General features: G+C 35.5%; 1 protein-coding gene across 1 annotated transcript in view; it reads left to right on the top strand.

Moving 5' to 3' along the window:
• Cd2ap (CD2 associated protein) overlaps positions 1-12,520 on the top strand; it is a 76,571-nt gene that overhangs the window by 35,981 nt on the left and 28,070 nt on the right. Inside the window, exons 5-8 of the mRNA XM_027387470.2 lie at positions 673-793; positions 7,079-7,266; positions 10,537-10,615; positions 10,958-11,052. Coding sequence (XP_027243271.1) covers positions 673-793; positions 7,079-7,266; positions 10,537-10,615; positions 10,958-11,052 — 483 coding nt within the window. The remainder of the gene's footprint in view (positions 1-672; positions 794-7,078; positions 7,267-10,536; positions 10,616-10,957; positions 11,053-12,520) is intronic.

The following is a 12,520-nucleotide window of genomic DNA, read 5'->3' as shown; positions in this document are numbered from 1 at the left end:
TGCAGGTATCTGAGGTGACTAGAAGTTTGTGATTCCCCCAGAGATGGGATGTTGTGAGCTGTCTGACATGGGTGCTGGGAATTGAACTATGGTCCTTTACTTTCTTAACCCCTGAGCATATGTGTGTGATGCGCTCCTGCGATGGCACATGTATAGAGGTCAGTTTTCTTCTATTCTGTGGGCTTCAGGGATCAACTTCAGGGTGGCAAACACTAACCTACTGAGTCATTTCACTGGTCCGAGAGGTTACATTCTTAGAGTTACTAAACTTTGTTCAAAAAAATATTTTAAATAAATAATATATCTTACATTTATAAAACAAAGCTCAGCAATGTGTGGGTACCATTCCAGTCAGGAGCTATAAGCTTTCTCAGTTATATATTATACTCTACTTATCACTTTAATAAAAAGTGTTTGCTTCACAGGTTATAATTGATTTTAAGTTCTCAATATAAACATTGCAAGTAATATGATTAATTCCATGTACAACTTCATTTAGACTAATAAGATTTTATCAACTTAAAATGATACTTCCCTGTTGTGCTTTCTTTCTTTTAAAGTACTTGTTTTGCATCATTATTTGTTGAGTTATTTTTACAGCTCAGTTTTTCCATAGAGTGAAGGTTTTCATTGAAAAGAATTTTGTTACATTTGAGCTGTGAACTTTTTCAGGTAGAGGAAGGCTGGTGGAGTGGAACGCTGAACAATAAGTTGGGACTTTTCCCCTCAAACTTTGTGAAAGAATTAGAGCTCACAGATGATGGTGAAACTCATGAAGGGCAGGATGAATCAGGTAGGTGAAAGACTTTACTATGACTTTATCTTTTGTAATTCTTCTTTTGGGTGCTTAATCAGTTTCAGTTAGTCTAGTTTTAAAAAGCAAATTATAGTGGGAATAAAAGGGAAAAATGCCTGGTCAAATAGTTATTTTTCTTTCTCTGAGTTCTGTTTTATCTTATTGTTTTATCTGTACTTTTTGAACTGCTGAGTTTGCAAATGGCCTAGTTTAATAATTGAGAAAATTTATCATAGCACTTACTTTTGTTTTCTATATTCATACACCAGTTTCTGTTTTTTCTATGGCCAAATGGCATTTAATTTTTGTTGCTATTATTGTTATTGGTCTTTTGAGATAAGTTCTCTATATGTAGCTTTGTCAGACATGGAACTCACTGTGTAGACAAGGCTGACTTTGAACAGCTTCCCAAGTGCTAGGATTCTAAGTGTGTGTCCTACCATGTGTAGCTTAATAAATTTTGATCTCTTGTCAATTAGAGACACAAATTCATCTTAATATGCTCACCATTCAAGGATTTGAGGAAATTTTAACCCAAGCTAGTTGTAAATTAACACCATTTTTAAAAAATTGCTGTGGTATTTAGGAAAGTTGCTTTAAAAGATTACTTAAATTTTCAAGTGTAGGTGGAACTGTACATATACTGAGGATTTTTAAAAAGTCATGCTTTTACTAACTAGTAATACATAGCCATTTTTTGGTTATATACATATATTCATAGATTTTTGAGGGGTAAGTGTAATGCCAAGGTATTTTGTGTGTGTGTGTGTGTGTGTGTGTGTGTGTGGTGCTTGTTTATGTGAGTGGAAGTAGTGAATATAAGCTATCTTTGCTTTTCTGTAATTAATTTGCAAACAAGAGTAGTGATTTTACCATAAAGGTATTATATGCAATTGCAGGGCAGTATACTTTTTTTTTTTTTTAAATTTATGTATTTATTATGTATACAGTGTCTGTCTGCATGTATCCCTGTAGGTCAGAAGATGGTACCAGATCTCATTACAGATGGTTGTGAGACATCATGTGGTTGCTGGGAATTGAACTCAGGACCTCTGGAAGAGCAGCCAGTGCTCTTAACTTCTGAGCCTTCTCTCCAGCCCCAGTATACTGTTTTGAACTATTATTTCCTCCGACTTTTGTCAGTGTTTTAAGCAAATGGATAAGCAAATGATATGAAGTGAAATGAAATCTGTTAATGTGTATAGAATGGATTTCTGAGCTTTAGTGAACTGAATGACAAGAGACCATTAGAGAAAATAAATCCAAATAATAATTGAAAATTTCGTAGACAAGGTTGGAGAGATGGCTCAGCAGTTCAGAGTACATACTGCTCTTTCAGGGCACTGGAGTTTGTTTCCCAGCGTGCATGTTGGGCAGCCCACATAGCCTGTAACTCCAGGTCCAGGAGGATCTGGTTCCTTGGGCATCTGCACTCATGTGCACATATCCCACACATACAAATAATTAAAATAATTTCAAAATTAAAATTTACCTACAGTAGCATTACTTGTAGATTTACTATTTCAGACTTTGAAAAGAATTCCTGCACCTTTTGTCATCGTTCTGTTTTTTTCTTTTTCTTTTTTTTGTTTTTTCTTTTTTTGGGGGGGAGGGGTTTCGAGACAGGGTTTCTCTGCGGCTTTGGAGGCCATCCTGGAACTAGCTCTTGTAGACTAGGCTGGTCTCGAACTCAACAGAGATCCGCCTGCCTCTCCCTCTCGAGTGCTGGGATTAAAGGCGTGTGTGCGCTGCCACTACCTCCTGGCTTTTGTCATCATTCTTAATTATGTGTTTATTATGTGGTACCTCCCCTAACATTACAACTTAAGAAATTTGGACCCTGTTCTAATTTGAAAAAAAAATAAAGAAATTTGGATCCTGGAGAGCAGAATCTTTTTTAATAATTTATTTAATGTTTATGGATGTTGTGCCTGCATGTTTTGTGTATGCTCTATGTGTTCGTGGTTCTCACAGAGGATAGAAGGGTATTGGATCCTTTGGGATTGGAGTTAACAGATAGTTGTAGCTGATGTTTGTGTGCTGGGAATCAAACCTGTTTTTTTTTGTAACAGCAGCCTGTGCTAGTGCTCTTAACTGCTGAACCCCCTCCCCAGCCCAAGAAGGCAGTCTTATTGAATGGTAGAAAGCATGAAGAAAATTGATTTTGGGAGGAAAAGCTAGACTTTTTAAATGGCAGAAAATGGCATGAGGTGATAAAGTTCAGAAATACCTAGAAACCTAGAAAGTCCTTATAACTCTGTAGTTTCATTTGAGTGATTGATTTTTTTGTATTTATTAAATGTTTTTGTTTCTCTCTGTGTAAATGTATATCTGCATGTGAGTATGTGCATGCCTGGGGAGTCCAGAGAAGGATGTCAGATCTGGAGCTGGAGTCACACACAGGCTGTTTGAGATGACTGATATGGGCGCTGGTAACTGAATTCAGGTCCTCTGCAAGTACTCTTAACTGCCGAGCCATCTCTCCAGCCCCTAGCCCATTTTATAGCAGAGAAACTTGACACTATTATGATGATGTGCTTTTATTTTTATTGAATCAAAATTTCTAAGAGTTTTGTCATTTGAATCCCATTGCTGAGTACTTTTATTTACAAAGTATTGCCTTAAAGGACATCTTTAGAAGCATTTTGTTTGTTTGTTTTTCTGAAAGAGGGTTGACCTCAAATTCATGGTAATCCTCCCAGGACTGAGATTGCAGGCTTGTGCTAGAAATGTTTCTTTTTAACTTGGAGAAACATAAAATGAAAGAATTCTCATGTATGTATTCTTTACCCAGATTTATCCAGTTAATAGTTCACCGTGTGCTAATTATTGCTCATGTTCTGTCTGCATCTGTTTTAGAAATCTTGTTAATCTTTGAGAACAAGTGTAGTGTCATAGTTGGATTATTGTCATCATCAAATCAGGAAACTTTATATTGATAATATTGTTTCACACGTAGTTTATATACAGGCTTCTTTAATTGTTCTTTTATGCTTTTATAATGATTTCTGCTTCACTTATGACCACACGTATGGTTTAGTTTTAGTCTTTAGACCAGTTCCTTTATCTGCTGCCTGCTTTTCTAGGCATTGAGACATTGGCTTTGATTTTTTAGTGGGTTCAGTACATTGTTGTTTGTTTAGTATCTGCTGCACTTAGGTTCTGGGGTTCCCCGTAGATAACAGAATCAGAGGACACTAGTTTCTTTCTAAAATGGCATAGAATTTGCATAGAATTTAGGCACATCTGATTGTGCATGTTAAGTAATTTCCAGTTTTACTTGTAATACCTAAAACAAAGTAAATAGTTGTTACATTACTGTATTTATAAGGAAAAACAAGAAAAAGTCTGTAAAGATGCAGCTATCTAGCCACATTTCCACTTGGTTGAATCTGGATACAGAACAGTTGGGTATGAAACTTCCACGGATACTGTGACCTCTCTGTGTCTTTGCTTGGAAGTCTTTTTGACGTATTCTTATGACTTCTAGTGTCTGACTTAGGATTCTCTTATTGATCATTTTATTACTGATGCCATTTCTGACTGCTCTATTAAAAAAAAAGCCTTAACCTCTTCTCTTTCATTATCTTCTCCTTGGTTTCATTTTGAAGCAGAATTTACTCTTCTTTATTTGGACACACATACATACTGGCAAGCTACTAATTAAAATATGTAATTTTTTTTCATTTCCAAATTCCTATTTTTTGTGGAATAGTGTGACATGTTGATGTTCAATGAAAGAATAGTACTTTTTGGTATACAGAAACTTTTCAGACAGTTTAGAAAGTGAAATCTTAACTGTCAAAGGTATTGGTATCACTTTTACTAAGAGTGATGAAATTGGAAGTCCTGATTATCTACTGAGTAGTAAAGTCACAGTTGGGCTTCTGTTGTTTCTTTTATACTACTTAATGTGTGGAAGTCATGGACAGTAAATGAGGTACTAGGCATTTCTTAGTATAGTTTTGCAGCCCTGAGGTTTGCTTGTTGGATTTTAATTTCTCTGAGTCATGACTGAGATTTCTGAGCAGTGATAGGAGAGCCCATTTACATTCAATGGAGGCATGGCATTAAATCTGAAATCTAATAGTTTATGATTGAAGGGAAATCCTGCATATAAAAACTACTATTGACTTAACATCCATAGTTTGTTTACTTTTAGTATATTGAGGGCTTGGCTTGTTGTCCAACATATGGTGCCAGATTCTGGGGATTCAGTGGTAAATAAAAAACACCCCCCCTTTAAGCTTTTGTTCCATTCAAAATTAAAGGCTGTTTATTAAATAAGTCAAAGTTAATGTAATTTGACATGAAAAATATTTGTCACAAGGAACTTCAGGGTCTAAGAGGGGGAGGAGAACCTTTTTGCAGAAGTCATATATTGAGATCTCAAAATGAATAGGCTTCAGCAAACTTGAAGAGTGAAGTAAAACAGTTTTTTTTCATTCATTTGAGGATTTTGGATTATATAGTTGAAGGTGGTAGATGTTAAGGATAGTGAAACTTCAGGCTTAACGCATTAAAAGCACTAAATCACAGAGAAGGCTTGAAGGGGAGTGAAATGATCAAATTGTTTTATTAAGCTGGATTGTTTTGGTTGCAGTGTGAAAGTGCATCGAAGAAGACTTGGCTGGCAGGGCCAGCTGAGAGTGTTTGATGATTTAGGTAGAAATAGTACTTGTCTAAACTAGAATGCTGTGGTGATGGAGAGACATGGGTAGAATGGGAGAGCTATATAGGCTCTGTATCATATAAGACCTAATTATGATGAGATATGGAAAGTGACTGAAGAAGAGTGGTCAGAGATTAGCAGGCAGTCCTTGGGTTGAGGCAGATACTGTTTCTGGAGATAGGTTAAGTGGGGAGAGATGGTGAATTTACTTTGGAGATGTTGAATTTTAGTGTCCTGCAGGGAATTTGGGACTATCCAAGTAAAGATAATCAAGATAATCTCCCTTCCTCTTTATTCCTTCATGTGCAATACATAAACAAAAGAAAATGTGTGGCCATCTTTGAAAGCTTTTATACTGCTGTTGTAAAATTAACGATAAACTAGATTGTTTCTGTTGAGTGTTGTGTTTTCATCAGGTGTCTCCGTTGTATTACTTTTCCTTAATACCCAGTATAATCCATTTTTTTTGTTAATTTTTCAAACAAAGGATCACATTTTAATTTAAAAAATATGTTTTATGTCACTGTGTGGAGGTACACATGAAGTAGCTTTTTTTGTATAAAGTTAATGAAAAAGGGACGAATTCTAGAGTAAGTAGTGAGATAGATGTATGTATCCAATGACTATTAGTGTACTTTCAAGCTGTAGCAGAGGTATATTTAGTGAGCTATTAAAATGAGATGCTGATGTATAGTGGGACAAACCAAGATGAGAGAAAAGGAGTAAAAATAAGTGAGTAAATAAAAAACAAATGGCAGACTAATTGATTTAAATATCATTAATTATAAATGGTCTGAAAAATGAAAGGACAAGAATGTCAGACTGGTAAGTATACTGTCAGAGCCTCGAAGCAGGTTACAAGAAAGCCTAGTGTTCTGTGTGAGACATATTAAATGTAGCATGGTCATATTAATACAAAATTAATATGACCATGAAGCTTCTACCATGAAGCTTCTATATAGCAAAGTTCTCTTTTACGAAGCAGTCCACTTCTGCAAATCCTAAAACCAGTGTTAGTCCTCCCCAGGTGGTGATGAATCAGTCATCTCCTAGGGGGTGCCAACTCTCAAATTGTCAATCACCTTTCTGTACCATTAGCTTCAAGGACATGAACCTTTAGGAGACACCTGTATCTAAGCTGTAGCACTTGCTAAGAATCTTTTGTGTTAGTTTCCTGAATTTCTTAGTCATAATATTAATACAATTAGAATAGTTACTGTTTGATTCAACACAGCAACAAAACCCAGTGTAAAGTACATCTTGCTCTAGAATGTTTGAACACCGTGCTGTTTATCTTACTTTCTTTGTTATTATTATTATTTTTAAATTAGAAAGCATAAGATTAGCTGAGTGTTGGTGGCACATGCCTTTAATCCCAGCACTGGGGAAGCAGAGGTAGGTGGATCTCTGTGAGTTCGAGGCCAGTCTGTTCTACAGAACAAATTCCAAAGCAATACAGAGAAACCCTGTCTCGAAAAAACAAAGAACCAACAATGACAACAAAAAAAGAAGGCATAAGATTTTGTAAGTGATATAAAGACTTTTGTAATTTTGGGTGTCATTCTTCATAAACAATTTCTTTTTTTTTTTTTTCTTTTTTTTTTTTTTAGAAATAGCTTTGACTGGCTCTACCTCACCTCTAGTGTCTCCGGGGAATGGGAGTGAAATTGCTCCTGGATCAGTCACACAGCCAAAGAAAATTCGAGGAATTGGATTTGGAGATATTTTTAAAGAAGGATCTGTGAAACTTAGGACAAGAACATCCAGTAGTGAAACAGAAGAGAAGAAGACAGAAAAGGTAGTGTACTAGTTTGGTTCTCTGTTCCTATAATATACTGACCAAAACTGACTTGGAGGGAGGAAAGACTTTGTTTGGCTCACATGTTCCTATCAGTCTATCTTTGAGGGAATCAAAGCAGGACTTAAGCAGGAATAGAGGCAGGAACTATGCAGTGAAGCTGCTTACTGGCTTGCTCTGCTCGGCTGGTTCCTCTCCCATCAGTCAGAATCCAGAAGACACTTCAGAGATATGACCCACAGGCCAGTTTATGGAAGCAATTCCTCATTTGAGCTTCCCTCTTTGGTGATGCTAGCTTATGTTAAGTTGACAAAAACTTAACTGTCACTGGCAGTCACAGTTAACCATCACAGTCATAGTTAAGTGTCATAGATAGTCATAGTTAACCATCACAGGTAGTAATAATAAATTTAACTTAGATTAATTTTATTTGTTGTTTCATTTGGCTTTTTTTTGGGGGGGATGAGGGTATTGGTTTTTTGTTTGTTTGTATGCTTTTTTAAGATAAGGATTCCCTATGTAGCCAAGGCTAGCCTGTACCTCAAGATCCTCCTGGTATCTCACCTCTCATCACTAAGCTTTTTTTTTTTTTTAAAGTTGTAAAGGTTTGAAAATCTTTTAATTTCCTTTTAGGGGTCATGGGGACTTACTTATGAATTAGAAGTTTGTGGGAAACTTCTCTTGTGATTTGTAATGGTTAATAATTATATTTCAGTGTTATAAAATCAAGGTGCTTATTAATTGATAAATCTAAGATAGACTTTTCTTACTAGCAACCTTAGGATCTTCTGGTTATTATAGTGTAAATATAAAAGGGAAATATTTTCATTTTGTCTTTTAAAGCTAAAGATTTGTTATTTTTCTTTTAATTTGATAGCTAAAAATGAACTAAAGTGAATTGAAAGTGAAATACTAAATACCTAAGTGCTACTTAACTTTTCTCTGGATTCTCAACAGTAGTTAAATTTACTAACTTCACTTTTGAGTGTTTAGATAATTTTATTAGCATTTTACTGGCATTTTCAAATTAAGTCAAGTGAACAACCCATAATTTATAAGATCTAATAAAAAGCTAAAAAGTAAGCCTTTATGTTGTTCTGGGGGTAATAATTGAACTCTTGAGCATTTCTTCCCCAGTGTCTGTGTTTTGGAGATATTGACTGAGCACTTGCTTCAGAAGATATGAACTTTATCCCTATAGTCCTCATTTTTTAAAAAAATTATTTTATGTGTATATATGTATGCATGTATGTGTATTTATAACATGTGTTCACATAAGCCCAAGAATATCAGAAGAGGGTGCTGGACCCTCTGAAACTGGAGTTACACTGTGCTTGATTGAGCTGCTTGAGTTGGTGTTGGGAACCAAATTTGGGTCTTCTTTAAGAGCAGTAAGTGCTCTTACCTGCTGTGCCATCTCTCTAGGACCTATAATTTTCATTTGTCTCCTTATCTCTTAAAAGTTTAAAATATTTTATTATCTACCTAATTCAGCTACATCTCATTTGGTTAGTGAAATACATTGTTATTTCTCCCAAGATGGTAGTTTTCAGTATCTTGTCTGCTAGGTTGCTATGTATTTTCCTATTTAATTGTAAGTCAGAGTCAGGAGAGAGCACCTCTGCTCCCTGCTCTGTCCTATCCTGAATCTTGGCATTAGGATTTTAGAGTCTGGTCCAGTGTGATGGCTTGCATCTTTTAAATCTTAGCACTCTATGTCTACTGCTTAGTTATTAGTGAGAGTAGTCTCAGAGCCCCTTTATTTAAGGGGAGCACTTGGTATGTTTTAGGTGATACAGTATTGGAAGGTATGGTTTGGACAGGGAGAAATTAAAGTGAGTATTTTGTAAGACACATAAACATAATGGTAGGTTAGTTATCAATGTGTTCATGTTTTTAACCATTGAAGTCCAATGTCGTATGTACTGTTCTGTTTGGGTAAAGGACTCAAGGAAGCGATTGTTGAAGGTGGTGCAGGACCTACCATGTTCTATGGAGAAATGTCTAAGTAGACTATGTTAGAGTTGTAGTAGTACATAAATATTTTCATTCAGATAGTTTTAAAATACCCTCTTTCAGCATTGGAGTGCCGTGAGAGTGATATAGATGCATTACTCATATGAAACTCAAAAACACAGTATATACATACAAGAAATTAAAATACACAGAGAAAATGAATTTAAAATTCCCTTTAATTTTAAGGGTTAGTGTTGTTAAGAGTCAATTTTTGTAGTTTCATATCTGGGCTTCAGGACTAAAATCACTGTTTTGTTAGGTTAACTGCTTCCTAATGTAAAAAGGAAGAGACAATCCCTGCCTGATGCAGAAAGTTGTAAGGATTAAAATGGTTATTACTTTTATTTATTTTAGAAGTTCTAGTAGTAAATCGTAATGTAGATACCAGTATGTATTTATTATTTTTAGATACTTTTAAAACTTAGTGGCTATTTGGGCTGGAGAGATGGCTTAGTGGTTAAGAGCACTGGCTGCTCTTCCAGAGGACCTGGGTTAGATTCCTACAATCCAGACTCACAGCCTTCTATAACTCCAGTCCCAGGGTACCCACATGGACACCACATACACTCGATGCACAGATATACATGCAGGCAAAACACTGATACATGTAAGAAGAAAAAATTTAGTAGCTCTCATTGCAGGAAATTTTGAGATTATTAATTTTTTATTGCTAAGTTTTATTGCTGACTAAAAGGACCATTAGAGAGGGCTGGGCAAGTATAAAGGAAAACTTGGTTTAACGGTATTGTTCTTTGGCTGGAGACATGGCCCAGCAGTTAAGAATGCATATTGGTCTTGTAGAGGACCGGAATCCAGTTAGGTGACACACAACCACCGTAATTCCAGCTCCAGGGATCAACACCGTCTTTTGGCCTCTATGGGCAACTGAATCCACATAAACATTCACACCAGAGACACATATACATCATTTAAAGTTAAATAAAATCTTAACAAACTTCTTTTAGACTTATTTATTTTTGTTTTATGTGTGTTGGTGTTTTTCCTGCTTGTATATCTGTACCAAATGTATGCCTAGTACCTTCAGAGGCCGGAAAGGGGCTTGGATTCCCTGGGACTGGAGTTATAGATGGTTGTGAGCCACCATGTGGGTGCTGGGAGTTGAATCTGGGTCTTCCGGAAAAGCAACAAGTGCTCTTAACTGTCTCCCAAGCCTGAAAAGTAAAGTAAAGTATTAAAGTATTAAAAAACATATTTTTATTTTAACTTAAGCTAATTGATACTGTCCTTTTCTAGCCCTTAATCCTGCAGTCACTGGGATCCAGAACCCAGAATGTGGAGGTGACGAAACCAGACACTGACGGCAAGATTAAAGGTAAGTTCTAAAGTAACCACTCTGGTATAAATACGCTTTTAAATTACTAGCTCATTTTACACTGTACTAATTCCCAGAATATTAAACCCCACTGGATAAAAGCACAGGAGATTGAGAATTCTGATGTGCTCTGTTCATTTCAGAATCTTTCTTATGTAAAACTATGTTTTGTACATAACAGACACTGAATAATATTTCAGTGATAGGGAAATTTTTTCTTAACATAGAGAATAAGCTTTAAATTTTTTAGTTTAATAGCTTAGTGAGTATATTACTTTACATAGAGGCTTAATACGTATCTGCTTTATTATAAGTCACATTATTTTATATTTTTTATTTCAGCTAAGGAATATTGTAGAACATTATTTGCCTATGAAGGAACCAATGAAGATGAACTTACTTTTAAAGAAGGGGAGATAATCCACTTGATAAGTAAGGTAAGGTATTTTTTAATGAATCATCATTCATAGGAGTATCTTTCAAAATTCTTGCATTGCCTATAGAATATTGGCATCAGATGGACTGGAACTTTATCTTGTTTTTGGGGTCTGGGAACATAAATACAAGCTCTTAAAGTGATTTCTTTCTCAAGTTTTTATTGTCTGTATTGCTTGTAATTGATGTACTAAAAACCAGTGATCGGTGCTGGAGAGATGGTTCAGTTCCTAGCACCCACATGTTGCTTAGAGACATTGTAACTCTAGTTCCAGGGGATCAGACACCTAGTTTTGACTTACACAGGCATGAGGCGTGCATGTGGTGTATCTTCATACATGTAGGCAAAATACTCAGACACTTAAATAAATCTTTTTTGTGTGTGTTTTGTTTTTAAGATTTATTTATTATGTATAAAGGTGTTGTGTCTGCATGTATTCCTGCAGGCCAGAAGAGGGCACCAGATCTCATTACAGGTGATTGTGAGCCACCAAGTGGTTGCTGGAAATTGAACTCAGGAAGGACTTCTGGAAGAGCAAGCCAGTGCTCTTAACCTCTGAGTCATCTCTAGCCCCCACTTAAATAAATCTTAAAAAGGAGAAAAATGAAAAAAAAAAAAAGACCAGTGATTACATTGCTTATTTTTATTCCTTTATTAACTCCAAGAATTGGACAATCTAATGTTCATTAGTAAGTTCGTCTTCCTGTGAGAAAAGGTTTGAGAACAACTTCTCCTTCCACCTTGTGGGTCCCTGGGTTTGAACTCAGGATATCAGGCTTGATGGCAGGTGCCTCTGCCTGCCGAGCCATCTCACCAGCCTTGCTACACCTATTTTAAAGAAAGAAATGATTGTATAAATTAGAATAAATTCTAAGGCAAACAAACAAAAAAACCCAAAGCCTCCTGGGTTTTAGGTCTTATGAGAGAATATTAAATAATTACTTTTGCTGTAGCCTTGTGGAGTTTGTTTTAAAGTTCATCTTATTGTTCTAACTGTTAACATTTGGCTTAGTGTATCTGATTTTTTGTTTTAGAAATGTATTTATTGTGTACATTTAAAGTGTTTGTATTATGACTACAAAAACAGCAAGAATGTTAATGAATATATCCAGCATCTCACTTAGGTACCCACATGATAGATAAAGCACCTGTAGTCCCTCTGTAGAGTTTAGACTGATAAAGCTTAATACTTCATGCAGTGGTCATTAAAAGTGCTAATTTCTGAATCTGTTAGGTAAGTGATTTTTTTAGGATGTGCAAATAAAAATTTAGGAATTCTTACTCTTTTCCTGTTTTTTTCTTAACTATTATATTCTTCTTTTCTCTACGTCCCCTGTTCCCATGAGAACATTTTAACTTATATATTACATTTTAAATTGATATATTTTAAAACATTAAATTCTATTTTTCTTTTGCTCTGTTTTTCTTTTGTTTTTAATTTTTTGGCAGGGTCTCATTCTGTCTAGCAA

Source organism: Cricetulus griseus (assembly GCF_003668045.3).
Source record: "Cricetulus griseus strain 17A/GY chromosome 1 unlocalized genomic scaffold, alternate assembly CriGri-PICRH-1.0 chr1_1, whole genome shotgun sequence".
Classification (NCBI taxonomy): Eukaryota; Metazoa; Chordata; class Mammalia; order Rodentia; family Cricetidae; genus Cricetulus; species Cricetulus griseus.
Note: the sequence above shows the minus strand (reverse complement) of the source record. Positions and strands in the feature narration are given on the sequence as shown.